This window comes from Hippocampus bargibanti, linkage group LG03 (assembly GCF_051943395.1).
Source record: "Hippocampus bargibanti isolate YZ-2025 linkage group LG03, ASM5194339v1, whole genome shotgun sequence".
NCBI classification, from domain to species: domain Eukaryota; kingdom Metazoa; phylum Chordata; class Actinopteri; order Syngnathiformes; family Syngnathidae; genus Hippocampus; species Hippocampus bargibanti.
This window is the reverse complement of record NC_142736.1, coordinates 23,850,488-23,869,415: the sequence shown is the minus strand read 5'-3', so window position 1 is coordinate 23,869,415 and position 18,928 is coordinate 23,850,488. Positions and strand designations below refer to the sequence as shown.

The 18,928-nt window shown below is 39.3% G+C and overlaps 1 protein-coding gene across 1 annotated transcript in view; it reads left to right on the top strand.

Moving 5' to 3' along the window:
* csmd1a (CUB and Sushi multiple domains 1a) overlaps positions 1 to 18,928 on the top strand; it is a 379,749-nt gene that overhangs the window by 351,568 nt on the left and 9,253 nt on the right. The window contains exons 59-71 of the mRNA XM_088992707.1: positions 999 to 1,175; positions 4,103 to 4,288; positions 6,507 to 6,683; positions 6,952 to 7,137; positions 12,851 to 13,024; positions 13,110 to 13,176; positions 13,463 to 13,569; positions 13,840 to 13,913; positions 14,075 to 14,186; positions 14,272 to 14,451; positions 15,005 to 15,067; positions 16,156 to 16,317; positions 18,111 to 18,223. Of these exons, the coding sequence (XP_088848833.1) occupies positions 999 to 1,175; positions 4,103 to 4,288; positions 6,507 to 6,683; positions 6,952 to 7,137; positions 12,851 to 13,024; positions 13,110 to 13,176; positions 13,463 to 13,569; positions 13,840 to 13,913; positions 14,075 to 14,186; positions 14,272 to 14,451; positions 15,005 to 15,067; positions 16,156 to 16,317; positions 18,111 to 18,223 (1,778 nt within the window). The remainder of the gene's footprint in view (positions 1 to 998; positions 1,176 to 4,102; positions 4,289 to 6,506; positions 6,684 to 6,951; positions 7,138 to 12,850; positions 13,025 to 13,109; positions 13,177 to 13,462; positions 13,570 to 13,839; positions 13,914 to 14,074; positions 14,187 to 14,271; positions 14,452 to 15,004; positions 15,068 to 16,155; positions 16,318 to 18,110; positions 18,224 to 18,928) is intronic.

Sequence of the window (18,928 nt, the reverse complement as noted above, 5' to 3'; positions counted from 1 at the left end):
TCCTCCCCCAGAATTGTTTTAAAGTTGTGCTCTTCTACATTTTAACACACTATGATGCAGGCATATTGCAAACTCCTCTTTTAAATCTCAATGTTTTTCATCTGAAAAGATGTCTCTTTCAACATTTTTCGTCAATTAAAAATGTGGTGCTTCATTTAAAATTACAGTTATCATTCAAACTTTTGTTTTAAATCCAATATCTCAAATGCTGGTCTTTTCTCTCATACCCGTCTTTTGATGCGGTGACCAGATGTTTTCAATCTGCAATGAATGTAAAGACATTTGCCTCAAACCAAAAAGTTTCGGAGAGGAGTGGATATCTTGTGGCTGATACGGCACAAAGATGAAAGTCAGCTTTAAACAGAGACATGTCTTATTATGAATGCCTTTATACCATACAATGAGGACATGGCAGCATGGATGTAGAAATGAAGAATTGGACAAAGAGGGCAAGGTGAATGTGGAGCATGGGGCATTAAATTCCAGGAGCAGGTTCTTATCAAAATAATTTTGGGGGGAGAAGAGGGTGCCTGAGGGGCAAGGAAAGGACAAAGTAATCCAACTTTGGCTTGGTGTCGCCGGACCAATTGTTTGGCAGAAATGGAAAATTGAGGGCAATTTCATATCTGTGTCAACGAGAGAGCTGTGCTGTCTGAACTCTGTAAGATGTCAATTTTTCAAAAACTCAACAGGAAAGATTTTTTTCAACAACGTCCATCCCATTTACATTATGGAAGCATTTCCAGAAGATAAATGGATAAATGAAATTTGAAATGAATGAATGAATGAAATGAATGTGAAATGAAATGCATTTTAATGAATATATTGGCGCTCACATTGTGTCAGGTACGTTAATGATGAGGCAATTACCAATTTGCATATGTTGTTCACACTCAGAATCACAATGGTATCAACCTATCGCCCAAATATTATTTCATAATACACAATACATATATATATATCCAAACCTCCCTGACCTCTCTCAATGGTCTCTCTAGCTATTTCCTGTGGTGACCCTGGTGTTCCCCCAAATGTGATCATTCCCGCAACCCACAGTTGGACCTACGGCTCTGTGCTACAGTACTCTTGTTTGCAAGGAGGGATGCTGGTGGGCAATGCTACACGCCACTGTAAAGAGGACGGCACTTGGAGTGGGGCGCCGCCCTACTGCACCGGTAAAGTTTATTGGCACTGATGCAGCTCTCCCCTTATTTATGAGATGCACATGAATTAGGATATGTAGTTGGTTACAAATATTGTTCTACATACAAGTGCAAAAAACAGTCAAGACGTGCAAAGTGGGTTGTTTCTCAATCTAGAAGCTTAGTGGGTCACAGCATCTCCCAGCAGCCTTTCAATTCAAATCAATGCCAAAAGGGAAATATGGTGCATTTTGGATCTGATGTAAGCAGCTCAGCAAACTTTATTTCTCAAATGGATAAATAAATAAGTGAGTTGAGAAAGTCCAAAGTGACTTTGCAAGCACATAGTAATCACAAATCAAATTATAATCAAAATAATGAAATTATCCGGATGAATCCATTTAGTTTGATTTGAGTATGTGTGTGTGTGCATGTGTGTGTGTGTGTGTGTGTGTGTGTGTGTGTGTGTGTGTGTGTGTGTGTGTGTGTGTGTGTGTGTGTGTGTGTGTGTGTGTATGATGCTGTACACCTTGACCAAAAAGCCACATAAAGCGGAATATTTGGGGTAGACATGGGGTTAAACTTGGACTAATACGAACAAATTATCGTAATACGTATCTTGTTAATGCGTATTTTGATAATCGGTTTTCAGCATACCAACCAGAGGAAACAGGCCTTTTTTTGAAAACACTTTTTTTTTGTGAATAGCAATAGATGGCACGTGTTGAAGGCTGCCTCTCACTAAGGACTCCAACGATTTCATTTCCGTAGACAGACTTGTTGATGACATTCGAAAAGTCATCAGATAACCTTCGACTTTTTCCAGATACTGCATGTATATTAAAGAAATGTCAAACTCTGCCTGGGTCTTAGAACGGACATCAAAACCAATTACTAAGAAAGCGTTGGGGGGTGAGGTATTTATTGATCTTCTGTCAAACACCAGTAACTTTGCGACAACTTTGACATAAGTAAAATTGAACCGCTTGCTTCATCCTGCCTTTGTCTACCGTTTGAGGATGAAGGTGAAAAAGACGAAGGCTCGTGGTTTGCTCCTCATGTTGTCGGATACAGCTATTATGCACACCTCATAACACTTCAACTGATCATCTCCGAGGCAAGCATCAACCGTCTCTACAGCCGGAACCCAATAAGCTCGCTCGGCTGGCCTTGGACCAGAAGGCTCAGCGGGACAGAATCCATGCTGCAGCTGAAGAACTTCATTGAGATGTGCTGCATCTTAAAGTCACAAATCCCTACCGGTGGAACTTAAGCTCCTGAAGTTGTGACACGCTCAGTGCTTTCACTGTGAGAACAATTTAGCTTTAGCCATCATGCAAAGTTATGCTAGTTCGCAAGGGTACCACTCTGTCTACTCTATGAATGCCTCAGTATATACAGTATGTATCTCTGCACTGTGTAAGATGGCATCGTATTTCATAAGTGCACAGCCCCATGAGCACCTCGTCTGTGATCCTTGTTTAATACAGATCAGATTGCTTTCAACATTTAGCTTGTAATCGACATGCACAATCCACCATGATGTCCCTCATCCACTGGTGGAAATACGCTTTGATCCTCTCCTCTTTCATCTAGAACTGTTTCATGTAACAAAGAGGGTACAGAAAGTACTTAAGAATGAATGACTCTCTGTGCCTTTGTCTTGTCATATAGTTATTTAGTTTTCTTTTGAGTTCAAGACGGTGCCGCGAGAGTGACTGCCTTTCCAGCAGCTCATGTATTTTTGTTTTCTACTTTCATTCCTTTCATAACTTTGCTGCTGTGAAATGTAAATTTCTCCACTGCAAGACTAATAAAGGCAAATCTGTATTCATTCCGTGAGGGGCTTTAAACGGTCACAGTGTTCACAATTGGATAAACATTGTACATTCACATCGATAGTGTGCAGTATGTGATTAAAAGTACAAACGTAAAAAATGGCATTGAGAAAGGATGAAAATAAATTCAAATCTACCCACCCAAAAAAGACCATTATTTTTACATTCTTATTTTTACATCACCAGGACCTCATCCTTTCACCACATCACCCCCGTCCTCCAAAAGCTCCACTGGTTCCCGGTCAAATATAGAATCAACTTTAAATTTCTTCTTTATACATTTACAGCTATCCATAACCTTGCCCCCCATACCTATCTGACCTTCTTCAAATACCTATTCCCTCCCTTTCCCTCAGATCATTTTCCTCCCTCCACCTCTGTGTCCCCCCACAACCCTGCCCGTCTCAGCACGATGGGGGACAGAGCATTCAGCTGCTCTGCCCCCAAACTCTGGAACTCATTCCCTCCCAACATTCGTAACATCAATTCTCTTCCCACCTTTACATCCCATCTCAAAACCCACCTATTTAAAATTGCATTTTCTGTCTAGCTCTATCTCTTGTTTCTATTTATAATTGTACTTTGATTATTGTATTCCATTTATAATTGTATTTTATTTATTGTTGTGTCTATGCTTGTCTGTGACTGTAACGTGTCCTTGAAAGCTTTGAAAGGTGCTTGAAAGTAAAATGTATTATTATTATTACATGAAAATCAATATGCATTGTATGTATTGTATTTTGTTATTATTTTGTACAATTATTTCTAATTTTTTTGGTTATTTTTATTTATATTTTATTGTAGTTTATTTATTATTGTTTATATATATATATATATATATATATATATATATATATATATATATATATATATATATATATATATATATATATATATATATATATATATATATACATACCTCACAATTGTCACATCATGCCAATGCCTGTCCATTCACAACATAACATAAATACAATACTTACCGTAATGTAAGCATTTTTTGCATCTTTCTACATGTTGCCTGTGCATTTCTTTCACCATTCTCCCTCGTATGTGTGGGTGCAACTTCCCAAGCTGTTACTGCAGGGGTCATTAACGCCAGCTATCTCTTTCTCACTTAAGGTCTGAGTCCGGGAATGTGCGGTGATACGGGAGTTCCTCCCCACGGTACCCGTTTAGGAGGGGAAGAGTTTAAAACCAAGAGCTTGCTACGTTTCAGCTGCGAGGCGGGATACAATCTGATTGGCTCCTCTGAGAGGACGTGCCTTCACAACGGCACCTGGAGTGGAACGCAGCCCGTGTGTCAAGGTGAGCGGGCCCGACAACAAGCGTTCACAGTGATGGTACTGCAGTGATGTGAAATCCTGTAACTCCTCAGGGGCGGGGTTGTTTTCAGCAAGTTACATTTTTTTATTTGCACACAACTCCTCTGCAACCATTTTCTTTGCCAGCCCCGCATTTTCTTCCCATATCCAGTCAAGCATTTAACAAGAGTCTCCAAAGATAGATCCATTAATCCTTTTCAATACCACTTGTCCTGATGAGGTTGCAGGTGAGTTGGAGCCTTTACTTGCTGACCTTGGGCAAAAAAATAAAATAAAATAAATGGAGTCCACACTGAAGGGTCAGTGTCAATCATAGACTACAGATATAAAATGCACAACCCCAACTTTGTTTTTATGAAAATACTTAAGATTAAAGTTCACCAAATTAATTCATCTTGTTTTGTGGGATATGACCGGTATATACGTTTGTATAATTTATCTTTTATTTCTTTTGTTTTGTCTGAGGTTAAGGGTGGGTCTCTGAACCAAGCAAGTCTTTGGGCAAATTAACCTTGTCAACCTTTCGAAAAAATTGGTCAAAACCAAAATATGAGAGAGTGCAAATTTTGTGTTGAACCTCTTTGCCCTCTTAAATTATGGACTCCATTATTCTGAAAGAAATCAGCTTAGCCTCTCAAGTTGAGCAACTTAATCACTACTTAAATAATATTAATGCCATCCAGCTTGCTTGGTACGTTGGTCGCTGTCAGCTTCTACTTCCAGTTGCATATATTATTGTTAAATGAGCACAAAATTTCGAGAGAGTCTTGTGACAAAGCAACAGAGGTTAAAACTGCAACAATAAATGTCATTTGACATTTAAGCTGCAAATTCGTGAAGCATTTTGTGGGGAAACAGAAGGAAAACTACTGAGCTGTTTATGCACGTGTGTGGCCTAGATAAACAGGATTTCAGCTTGTGACTGCAATGGATTTCCGAATCTGCGCTAACAAAAGGCCGCTTTGTAAACACCTCGAAGTTTAGAGGAAACTAAAATAGGTCCTCATAGCGCTGCAGTGAATTCAGAAAAGGGAAGTGTCTTTTTTTCTCCCCTCCGACAGTGTGTTAAATGTCTTGGTGAACAATGTAAAATGGAAGAGCTAAAGTACTTATATTTTCTTTTAATGATATCATCAACATCATATTCACCAAATTAGGAATGTGCAACTTTAGCCCGTGCCTAACAAGATCACTTTAACTATGTCTATGCACAAACTCTTCATAAATTAACCAATTAGCCAGTCCAACGACAAGACAACATCTGAAATAAATTTGTTTCCACTTGGAGAACAGCTCAACAGAATACCGCAATGTGCTATTTCAAATTCCCTTTGGACTCCTTGTATACTAAAATGTGGACCATTTTCAGGCAGATGCAGATGACAGTGCATGACAACTTTTTTTTTTCAATCTGTAAGATAAACAAAATAAATCATTGGTTGTTTTTCCTATTCTCAGTCAGATGTATTGTTTCCACTGTTGCCTTTTCCATGCTTCATCTAAATTTGTACCTTTGAACCCTTGTTTAAAACTCCAAATTGTTTTCAGTGTCAGCGATCAGTAATATCAAATGAATGTGTGTGATGAACTGAATTTTATGGACCCAATTTTTCTTTTTATCATATGGAATTTGATTAATCTCGATATTCTGTTTCAAATTCATAGTTTTAAATCACCATGCCGCGAATTAATTCAGGCATAATGGATTTTCTTACCCGGCAGCAAGCAGATGATGCCACTCAGCAGGCCGCTGGAGAAGAAATAGAGCAATGTTTGTTGTGAGATTATTTTGAACTTCAATTTTGCACAGCTTGTCGAAACAGTTGCAACAATTAAATGCAGTAAAACTCATTCTGGCTGATGCCTTGATCTACTGTTTTGCAACATGAGCACATCTGTATATGTGCAACCTGTCAATGCCCTTAAAATATTTGAGTTCTATTGTTAGTTTAATATGCAAATTTAGTTTGCTGCAAAAATACTACAGGATATTTTTCAGTGCAGGGAATCTGTCCAGCAACCCTTACTAATCAATTAGCCTCACTTCCTCTAGGACATTTTTTTTCCTCCATCTGACTGCAGCGCTCATCCCATTATTGCAGACAATACCACAATTGACTTTGAGTGCCGGGCAAGAAGGTGTTGCTCTCATGGACATTATTAATAAGATTAACCATCCTTTTGGAATCTTCACTCCTCAGCTGTGTCATGTGGCAACCCTGGCACCCCAGCCCAAGGCAGAATCGTCTTCAGTGACGGTATCACCTTTGGCAGTTCAGTGGCTTACGCATGCTGGGATGGATTCAAAACTTCGGGATTGACCACCAGACACTGCACAACCAATGGGACGTGGACAGGACAACCCCCAGATTGCACTGGTAGGAGAAAGTCAAGTACAAACATACAAAGATGATTACGTGACACCATGACACGAACCTAAGCAAAATTTGATGCCGACCCAGGACCCAATTTACAGAAATATATCATGTTACCAAATTCAATATACCAACTAAGAATGAAGAATCAGCAATACATGATATTTATTGGTGATATGAATCAAAAAGCCAAACGTTTGGGAAAACCCCAGATTAGATTAGAAATTGAAGGACTGCTCATTGCTGATCAATCTTCTTCCACCTCCTGCAGTGATCACTTGTGGAGACCCAGGGCCAATCCCCAATGGCGTGTACTTGGGACGTGATTTCACCTTCAACCACACTGTGGCATATCATTGCAACCCGGGTCACCTGATGGAACCACCTGGACCAGGTCGTAGTGTTTTACACTGCACTAAAGATGGACAGTGGAATCAAACCAAACCCAGCTGTAAAGGTAATTTACCTTGATGCCAAAAGATGAGGTGATAATAGGACTGTCTGAACTCTGAAGGGAGGAAAAAGTATGATTTCAAGAAAACATATCCTGGGTTGATGCAGATAAATGCACTGCAAAACGCATTGCAATGAAATCATACTCTTAAGATGATTCAAAGCACACTCATTAGCAACTGAAAGTGAACTACTGTTCACTGCTGTTTTATTATTATTATTTATTGTTTTATGTATTGTTTTTAGTGTAAAGTGTCCTTGGGTGTTCAGAAAGGCGCTTGTAAATTAAATGTATTGTTATTATTATTATTCCTAAACTTTAAATTCCAATCAGGTCCTGCACCGTTTACTTGATTTGGTTGACAACAATGTCAACGCAAGTGCCACTCAACATTATTTTCTTAATTTATCTCTTGTGCTGGCAGTCTGACTTGGATACATAACGCACATTTTCGAGATGATTTTAACTATTTATCAATATTTTAAATATCCATTCAGTTTGTCCATGATGAGCCTGTTACGAGCAAGGACCATCGACACAATGCTCAAGAGGCAGACATTTTCCCACAAATCCATTTCAGATTTATCATGCGGTGTGAAAATATTACATTTGTATTTTTGGTGCTGAAACTGTCTGACAACAATCATTAAGGTTGGACTTCAACGAAATTCTAACCCTCCCCTATAAATACATGTAAATGATTTACTTTATGTTTTATCAAACTAATCTATTTTTCATATATGTTATGATTCAGGTATACAAATTAACAAAGTAGATTTGGGATCAATATCAAAACAGTGTTGAGATTCGGCATTGATATCAAGACATAAAAGTGTCATAATAAAACTCTCGAGAAGACGTTTTCTCTTTGGGCTAGTAAAATAAGGTAACACGGCCCAAGGCAAGATTACATTTTCGTCCTGGAAATAACAATAGCGTTAAATAATCCTTCATTTCAGGAGGAATGTTTGTCGTCCAAGGAAGAAAACCAAAATGAATTATTGGTCCCAACATTTTACAAGAGTCCATATTTAGAGTTTGTACTACAGTTCTCAACAACATAAAATGGAATGTTTCCTCAAACTCCCTCTAACATTTCATCCCGCAAACACAAAATATCCAGCTGGGTCCTGTGGTTGCTGTGCCTTTGAACTGAGATGAAAAAGCTAGGAAAGCCAGCAGAGAGAAGATGCACAGAGAGAGGAAGCAGAGAAGCAGGAGATACTGTAGGTGATTGAAAATGAGAGAGAGGCTGGAAATTGAAAAAAGGAAAATTAGAGGGGTCGCGGAAGAATGGGCAAAAAGAGTCCGCTAGGGGAAGTAAAAAGCTTTTCAAACAAATCACAGGGTTTTATTTGATCCCGTTTTGGAGATACCATTTCCTCATATGCGTTCGCAGATGGGGTAGGAGCAGCTTTGCCATTCAACAGCCCTTTTTTGCGACTCATAGTTGTTCTGAAGTGAAGAATCTAACCCCCAACTGTTCCCATGACAGCACCGTCTAACCCCCTCCACATTTTGTGCATGTGCGTCGCTGTATGTGCGTGCGTTCCTCCGTCATCCCGAGACTTTCCCCCTAAGGGATTAAGGAAGAATCTCTAAAAGTTATTTTCAACATGTGTCCTGACGAGCAAAATCAATCATATGGGAGTTTTGATGAAAACATGAAAATGAACACAGTAAGTGAAGTGTTTTTTGAATTAAAGGGAGGAAGGGGTGTGGCAATCAAGAACATTCAATAACTAAGACCATTGCCCAGAGGCGGGCCGTGCATGTCACTCCTCGGCTTTCAGTAGTGCTACGTCTGAATCACTCCACAGCTGTGAGTGTGGTGTGATATTGCTACACATAGGGTTGCATCGGGCAGGAAATAACATATGATTTGATGAAACTTAAGAAATACTGTCATTTAGCTGTTCAAATTTTTACTATGAACTTGTGGATTCATGATAACCTCATAAAATTGCAATATTATTGGCTAATTCTTCCTAGCTTTGGAGCTTTTCAACCTTAATGATGTCCATCTATTCTTGACAGGTTCATCTTGAAAATGACATTCACAATATCTGCAACCAAGTCCATTTATACCCCTCCTTCAGCCATTGTGGGTTAAAAAAAAACGCTATTCGGACAACACAAAAATGCAGTGTGCTAGCTCGAGCCAGTTTTCACTAGCGGCCAGTGATACTATGTGTGACAAACCAATCATAATTTGTGAATACTCTGACGTTACCAGCGCCTTCGAGCAGGCCTTAGTTTGCCAACTCGAGCTCTGATTAGTTCAAGCAGCTGTTTCATCGCCAGTGATTTTTATGCTACAGAGCCTGCAGAACTGATTGTGGAGGTGTCAGGTAGTTTTCTGACCCTGGTACCAAATGATGGCTGAAGTGTGATTGGTTAAATGCTTAAATACGAAACAACATCCGGAGCACAGCAGGGGAAAAGCAATGAAAAGAAGCTGAATGATAATTTGTAATTATTTAATCAGAATTCATAGATAAAATATAATTCATATTACTCTGTGATTCAGATATTTTTAGGCCAGCAGAGATGGCCTTGCAGGCCCTGATCGCCCACCACTGCGATTGCCCTATGCCAAGGGCCAGCTGATTTTTCCCCCCCATAGAATATCATGAAAGTGACTCACAATACAAACATACTTTTTTTAACGAAAATTGATCAAGTGTAGATTTGGTGTCAATCTGTTGCTTGGCAAACAAGTATAAAATAAATCTAAAAATTATTTAAATGAATATCCTGAAAGTTTCCCAGGAGAAAAACACTACAAGGGTCTAAAAAAAAATACATTTCAAAGAAATTGTCCTGTTCAGATTTTCAAATCATGCCTGTCTTTTTTTATGGTCAACACTGCCATTTAGAACCGGCCGTTTTCTCCGTTGTGGTGTACATGCAAATTAGCTGTATTCAAATGGGGTTGATATCCTCCTCTCATTTGATATTAAACTCATTTCCTATGATTGGTAGTTGCTAATGTGCGGTCATCCTTCAGCCACCATATTTCTTCTCTTTTTATCTTGGGCCATGCTAAAATAGGCAACTTTGTTGTTGCCAGTGATGCAGGATTTTGGAGTGGAAAAAGTGTCTTGAAGAAACATGACACTCGAGGCGGGGAGAGAAAAAAAAGGAAAAATAAGTGATGGTGATGTGCCATCAGCGAGAGCGTTACAGGGAAGTGAGTAAGGGAGAAAGCATATTGTGGATAAAACAGAAGGGGTAAATCAATACCTGCCCCCAAACCTGTAAATACACAATACGATAGGGATTATTCTATAAAATATGTTGACTGGCTGGCTTATATCAAGAAAAATATGGTTGAAAGGCATCAAGGAAGGGGTGGGTGTCGGGAGGAGCAGGAGAGAGGCAATAATTTGAGAGATGAAGAGAATGAGAGCAATGTGAGACCATTAAAATTCAAGCAAAACTTTATGGGAGAAGGACCGGTGAGAAGAAGGGCTGAAGGGGAATGTGCTTAAAATGGGCTGGAGGCAAAAGGATCCCAAGGACAGAATGCCCATCTTTGTCTATTACTTTCACAGCGTTTTCTTTTATTTATTTTTTTTTTTTTTGCATAACTGATTTCGTCTTGCTATCAGAGAAAAAGGTTGTAAAGACTTGAGTTTGTACAGGTATTTTCTTGAGACATTGCTGTGTGTAGTCGGTCGCTTGCTAATTGAATCATGATGCTCGGATATTGTTGATCATGTGCTCTATTAATTGTTAACATTAGCCACAAATGTCCATTCTGCCATTATCCACCCTGTTAGCAACGTCATATGTTTTGTTGTTTTCATACTCATTTACTTGCAGTTATTTCTGTATTTATTTATTTCTGAAATATGGATGATTCAGCTTCACAGTGCAGAGGTCGCCGGTTCGCGTCCCGCTCTGGACGATATATATATATATATATATATATATTCGAATCCCGCTTGGGGCAGAGAAAAATGAGCACAAATCATCCAGTGTGGGTCCTTGGGCAAGACCCTTCACGCTAATGCCTACCTCATACAATGATGAGAGACAATAAATGGAATGACATGCCAGCTCAGACGTTGCCCGGCCAAACAAGGTCTGTGTCAGGTGCTGGAGAACCAGAGCACCTTGATGAACATAGATAAAGGGCAAAGGAAAGCCGTTGTCGTGGATGTCGCGGTCCCGAGTGATGGAAACATCAGAAAGAAGGAACATGAGAAAATCGAGAAATACCAAGGGTTCAGAGCTTGAGAGAGCCTGGAAAGTAAAGGTGACAGTCATGCCTGTGGGGGTCGGAGCACTCGGGGCAGTGACCCCCAAACTTGACGAGTGGTTGCAAAAGATCCCGGGAACAACATCGGATATCTCGGTCCAGAAAAGTGCAGTGCTGGGATCAGCATGGATACTGCGCAGAACCCTCGAGCTTCCGGGCCTCATTCTAATGATTTAACTGAAAGAACAAGGGTTAGTATCTTTTATAATTCATAACACGTGTACTCCTGTTAGCCACTGGTCGAGTGAAAATGCAAGGTGGTGAAGGAAGCAAAAAACAAGAAAAAAAAAACAAGTGGGGAGATGGGAAAGTAGGATAGCCCATTAAAGCAAGTGGAGAGGAACATGCCCAAATGTTGTGTGTCTTAATGTAGCTAGTCGGTTAACAACAGTTGGGATATTGTTTGATATCCTTGCACTGGTTTCCTGATCTCGCTATTGCAACAGATACATTATGGGATATGTGAGCATGGATGGCTTACGTATACATAGAATGCAAGCTAGTGTGTGTTTACGAATCAAGTGTGAAACCATCTGCCTACTTGTTGAATTGGAATTGCTGCGATTTTATTAGAAGTCGGGGATCTTGCAGATGGTGATCAACTATTATCTTTGGGAGTTAGGGACACGCACACTCATACATGCGCACACTCTTTTATTTTTCACCATGTTATGACATTTTGTGCATGTGTGTGGATGAACCTGCTAACCAGTCAATCACGACATAGCTAATGATCTTTCCCAAGATGATGTATGGTAATTGGAATGAATTTTCACCAAAATAAAGTTTGGCTTACATAATTGTCTCTCCAACATTCCAAGACACTCTTACTTCCCTGATTGGGAGAGATCGGACTGCCAAAATGGCGTACCGGTAGTTATGGCAGATGTGCTGACCCGGAAAATAGACCCATCAATGTTAAAAAAAAATTGGTCTAGTGCGGGTGTGAGGTTTGCCTGTGATAAGTTTCCTGACAAGTGTGTGACAAATGAGTGACACAATTACTTCTTTCATTATACTCTTGTTCAATATTTATTTTTTAAGCTTGTAAACATTGTCAGAAAGGAAGACAAGTGGGGCATTAACCACGTGCAACAATATGAGAAAGGTCCCTTGGTCACGTATCACATGCTTGCATGTGCTAGCCAGAATTTACCAATAGGCCAATGAATGAAAATTGGTCTGTGCCAGTTCACTTCGACTTGGTTGTTTATAAAACAAATTAGGATACGTAGCCCCTCAGGAGCTATGTGAAAACCTGAACAACAACAAGTAAACCTGTGTACAAATGAGTCTGGTGAATGAATCCCAAATCTATATTTTATACAAATTACATATTATTACGGCGGATTGAGGGGTATCACCAAAAAAAAAAAAAAAAAAATGGCTGCAACTATGTTGCATAACAACACAAGAGGCTCAATGTGCTCAATGTGCTGTGTGTTTCAGTGATCCAATGCGGACCTCCCCCCCATGTCCAAAATGGAGAAGTAAAAGGAACGGAACATTCGTGGGGCTCAAGTGTCAGCTACAGTTGTTTCCATGGTTATCAGATGTCCCAGCCGGCTTTATTGACCTGTGAGGGGAATGGAACTTGGACCGGAGAAGTACCGCAATGTCTCCGTACGTCAGCTTGCTTTTACTCCAATTATTAGTTAAACAACAACCAACATTAACTTTCAAATCTTGACTTCTTTGGTGTGTCCAGCAATGCTGTGTGGTGATCCCGGCTCTCCTGGCGGCGGATTCCGGGAAGGGAGGATTTTCACTTACCGGTCAGTGGTAAAAAATATTGATGATGACTATTACATTGTTTTATGATCATTACTGTAGGAAGCCATTCATTGGGACAGTGTGTAAAGCACAAAGGGCAACTGGCCTTTTTATAGGACAATAAGACTCGAAGGTGTTGCAGCTCTCATCAAAATACGTTTTGAAGTGGAATAAGGCAGGGCAGGATGGAACAACCAAACACTTAAAGTGATATATAGTAAAGTCTCAATGAAATAGGTTGTTGCTCATCCTGTTTATGTTGTGCGATTGGGGTGTTTTCCTCCATAGGTCAGAGGTCAGATTCTACTGCCATACTCCATACTTGTTAGTTGGCTCCGCCTCCAGAGTTTGTCAGGCTGATGGCATTTGGAGTGGCCAACAACCAGCCTGTATAGGTAATATCCCTGATTTATCACTTTAGCTTACCAGCATACCGTTTGAATAGAACCATTAGATTTATTTGAAGAGTTAGTAAAGCAGACTGTTTTTGTTTCTTTTGAAGAACTTACTTTTTTTTCATATACGCATTCACCACCAGTGCAAAAAGAAAGATACATTTACCAGTTTAATATAAAGAAGGAAAGCTGTTGGCATTTGTTATACCATTCCCGACATCCTCAAAAGAGGAATTTAAAATGTGTTTGTGTGTGTGTGTGTTGGTGTAGATCCTGCTTTCAACAGCTGCCGTGACCCAGGAACTCCATCATACGGTATCCCAGTCCAGGCTTTGGGCCTTCAGGTCAGGGAAAACATTGCGCTATATTTTATATATTTACTCATCAACTTAGTTCAACTTCATTGAACATATATTCGAAGTTCATGTACTGACTACTGTATACAGAGAAAAACAATGACAAGATTTGAGTTACTGATCAATTTACACCCCTATCACCATTTTAGGTTGGAAGTAAAATTTCATTTAAGTGCCGTAAGAGCTACCACATTCTTGGTTCCACCACAAGAATGTGTTTAGAAAACCTCACCTGGAGTGGAACACAGCCAGAATGTGTTGGTGAGTTGCTGGCATGGTTTTGAAAAATCCATTTTAAATATAAAAACCATTAAAAAGGTTTCCTTTCACTCTCATCCTTACTCAGCACACTCGTGCCGACAACCTGAGACACCCAGTAATGTGGACATTCACTCGATGGACCTGCCAACTTTGGGATATACGCTTATCTACGCCTGTCAAGATGGTTTCTATCTGGCCGGAGGATCAGAACACCGAACATGTAAAAGTGATGGAAGATGGTCGGGAAAACCACCCCTGTGTAAAGGTATTCAAATAGCAGCATAGAATGTGTGCAGTGTTTAATTCTGGCTCGGGCCTTCCTTTGTGAAGCTTGTATGTTCTCTCCGTGCCTATTTGTGTTTACTCCGGGTACTCTGGTTTGAGTGTGTGTGTGCGGAGGTTTTTTCATCTACTGTATATGTGCCCTGCGATCAGCCTGCAACCAGTTCAAAGTATAGGCCTGCAGAAAACTAGGATAGGATTCAGCACGTCTCGCCACCCTTGTGAGGATAGAGCAGTTCAGAAAATGGATGAATTGATGAATGAATGAATAGTTTTGGAAAACTTTGTTTTTCCTGACCAATTTTCCCAAAGCTAAATAACTGCAAAAGAACTTATGCTGTTCTACACAAGATGTTGTTTTGTACTTTCGTTCCCTTTCATGAAGAAAACTCCCTTAACGACAAACGGTGCTACAAATTGACAAGGCAATCATTCACAAACATAAGTTTCACCGTTATCAATCATTTGACTCTCTCGAGACACATGGAATTGCTTTCACCACAAATCAACTCACCCAAATTATGTTTACATTGCAGTTGGAGTTAAAGTCAATCCCAAAGGCAGAGGAGAGAGCGACATCCAGAAGAACAAAATTCAAGGTAAAAACAGGGCCAAAGTGTTCAACACAACCCTATAATGGTTATTGTACCTGCACTTTTCTTATTGTTAAAGTTTTGGTTCATTTTTTAGCTGTATAGCATACACAAGAAGTGAACATGTAGAAAGCTTCAGATGCACATTTCATAGTCTGGCGGTGATTTATCCTGCAAGTGATTTATATGCAGGTTCATGCCATGTCAATAAGTTAAAAAGTTTTCAAAAAAAGGTTGCAAAAGTAAGCAACACAATGTTGTTTTGAAGTAAGCTTGTTGTTCTCCATATATGCACCTGAAGGGAGACGGAGGAGAAAGAATCGTTTGGTGTACTGAAGGGACCCTGTTCGAATTAAATTCTTGTTCGTCTTTCCTGGTTCGGTTTCGTCAGAAGTTCAGTGATAAAAATATCAGCAACGACGATAGATGGTGAACAAAAAACCACTTTACTCTAATGAGACAGAAAAAGGCACTTCTCGTCTCGGTCGGGGCAAAGACATGAGCACACGGACAAAGATAGGAAACAAAGAGAACGAGCTCCCGCTCTGACAAGTTTTTGAACATACACAGTGGCGATCTGTTGTCCAATCAGTTGCGGACAAGTCGATCTTCCCGTCCAATCGGTTATGAACAACTCTGTGTTGGGAGGGTCTTAGACTGTATTTGCTGTTGCGACAACTATTGAACTAATAAACTTGATAATTTTATTTAACTAAATTAGACGTGCAATAATCATAATGTGTACTAAGATAAACATGAAATAACATATGTTTACTAATCTAAACATGAAATAACGTAATATGTTTACTAATGTGCATAAACACTCTATCAGACCCGAATGCCGATCTCTGCGGTTTTGTATTTGCACTGTTTCTGATTGATAGTTTAGATTCAAGCAGTGGAGGATTGATTGGTGCCTTCGCATTTTTAATGGTAACCTTTTTGTCGAAAAAATAAGTAGGAGGCACACTCTGAGAATAATGAGAGCTACATTAAAATGTATTTTTCGAGCAGGATATCAATGACAGATGAATAGATGGATTGACTCGACCAATTGAGAGTAATCTAACGGACATCTTGTTTCTTCCTCCCAGTTCCAGTGGACGTTTTCTCACCCAACTCGGAATGGAGAGGTTTTTATGAATATCAGGGAAAAAGGCAGGCTACCACATTCACAGTGACTGCGTTCAATGCAAGCAGCGGAAGGGTAAATGTCACCCTACTGGAGACCAGTGGTGTCTCAATCAGACTATCAGGTAACCAAAAGAAATTGTAATTCCCATTTTCCCTGCATGCCTTGGCCAAAAGACAATTCTCTTCATTTATTATGCGAGATAACATTAATGCATGCACCCAAATAGAAAGATGCCATGTTCATAACCTGATCAAGATGAAATGAAAGTACTTTTGGTCTGACCTATGTTCTTGGTAAAACATTGTTTTCGTCCCTGAGATTTCAAAGAAAATAACATCACTTATCTTGTCTACTGTATGTGTTAAATCCACCATGGCGAAAAAGAGGGGATGTTCGAGGTGTTAATGTTTAAGAGATGGTGCATTGAGTCACACTCATTTGCCACACTTGACTGATTGTCGGTCGATGCTTGATAGGAGCAATCAGAGTAGACAGAGCAGAAATAAAATGGCTTTTCTCTGAGATCGCGGAGCCTGCAGCCATGATCATTAATGTGCTGAATATATGATGCGATGTGATATGCATGGTCCCTGTTGGGAACTATAAACATTTCTGGCAGATTTGCGCCTCTCCACAAATCCACTTGTTGTTGTAATTTTACAGCATAATCAATGCTTGGAATGGTCTGATTTGGACAGCAACGTTGATCACTTTTGAAAATGCCCCGTTCAGATTCTGGGCAGGGAAGTCAGGAATTATATTCCGTTTGATTTTTATACGCCTTCATCACAAAAATCTGAATATATGAGTTGATTTTAAATGTCACAATTCCAGAATGTCAATGTGTTGTTAAATTTTGTTCATAGCAAACTTTTTCGGGCATCACAACTGCAGTAAATTTTAAACCCGACATGACTATGCACTAAAAGTAGCAGCAGGCTAAAAGCAGATGCTTTGTGTTCCAAAGTCTTGATTTGATCAGGATTAAATGTAATTTGACATGACTGTTTTTCATCTAGCACAGAAAAACAAGACATCATTACAAATCTCTGAAGATTTCAATTGTGATTTTCGACACCGCTTTGCCTGTTAAATGGAATTTCAGTGGTTGTTGTTTTTTTATTTTTATTTTTTTCACATTGCAATGATGTAATGCCTTCTCTTTTGTCATGATATGGATTTGTTTCATGAGTTTTTAGGACTGAGCTGTCAAACATTCAACTCTTCAAACTGAAATAATATCTGCCTTCATAAAACGTCAGGTTATTTAAGGCGTCCAAGTCAAAAGCGCTATTATGCTCCGCTTTGTAACCAACTTGACGTAAAATGACAAAACATAAAATGACATTCTTCAGTTTATAGTTTGACGTTGATCCCTGTTCACAAAAGAGGAGACGAGACTAAAGTTTCTCGTTTTCAAACATTCTATTTAAAAAAAAAAAAGTATGTTGGCACACAAAAGTTGAGCGGTTTGTCTGGGCACTAAACATCTCTCATTCCCAGACATTTTATTTTTTGTCAGGTGTTTGGCTGGGATATGAGCGTCGCAAATGTCAAACTGTCTCCTTTGCTCTCTTTGTCTATCAGCGTGTGTGTGTTTTTCCCACTTCCTTGTCTTTCTGGTTGACAACCAACCTGCAAGTCATTGAACCTGACGTTCACATCACAACTACCCCGCTCTAAATGCAAATATGATCGCACACACCATGGAACAGTTCCTGGCCAATATTTCCAGCGATGATTGAAGTCATTAAAATGTGTTTAAAAAATCAGCTCAAATTTTATTCGGCTACAGACTGGAACAATCCAATCAAACAGTGTTTTTATTTATTTATTTAATTATTTATTTATTTAACAAAGAGCTGTAACATTAGTTGCATCTTTAACAGCACATCTTTTATCTGTCTTCTAAAGGGACTTATAAGTCTGAGGAGAACCAACTTCTACTAAAGGTCTATCAAGTCAAAGGCCCCACAGAGCATTACTACAGCAAGTTTAAGAATGACAACTGGGCCGTGGATGGATATGTAAGACAATTATCTTTTGTTGAAAACAAAGTCTGAACACTCTCGGGTAGCTACTTATTTATCAAGGCCATTGACTGATGATCAATCCTTGGGGAGTCCACCATTAAAGCAAAATGAGCCGCAGTTGGATCTCTCCAAGCATATTATGGTGTGACGATAGCTAAGTGTCCTTCGTTGAGTCTTCACAAAGTGTGTTAATATTCTGAACGTTTCTTCTGTCTGTCACATTATGCAAACTCGTTACAACAGCATACAATGAACTCTAATTATCTTTTCTGAAAGAGATTTGTGTCGGGTTACTAAAAAACTTTGTTACCATCTTTGCGAATGCGAACAAGGGAAGCCACAAATGAACATGTGAAAATGTGAGCTCTAAATCCGGTTTTCACTTTACCCCTATTTATGTGAAAGAACTTGTTCAATATTTTAAGTCATCCTTACTTTTTAGTGAATATCTGCCCATGAATAAGTAAATAACTAGGTAATGGACCGGTCAAATGTGTCTTACTGCATGAGACTTGAAGAGGTTAACACCCCTCACCCATCTCCCAAACAACTAAAATTGAAATATTACTACACACGCCTTCACTGTCCAATAAAACTTTATTAAGGCTGCCGGATCATTTTAGTCAGGTTCATTCCGTCCTATAAAAGTGTGCTATTGTGATTTTATTGAGTAATGCGATGAATTAAAAAGAATAAAAA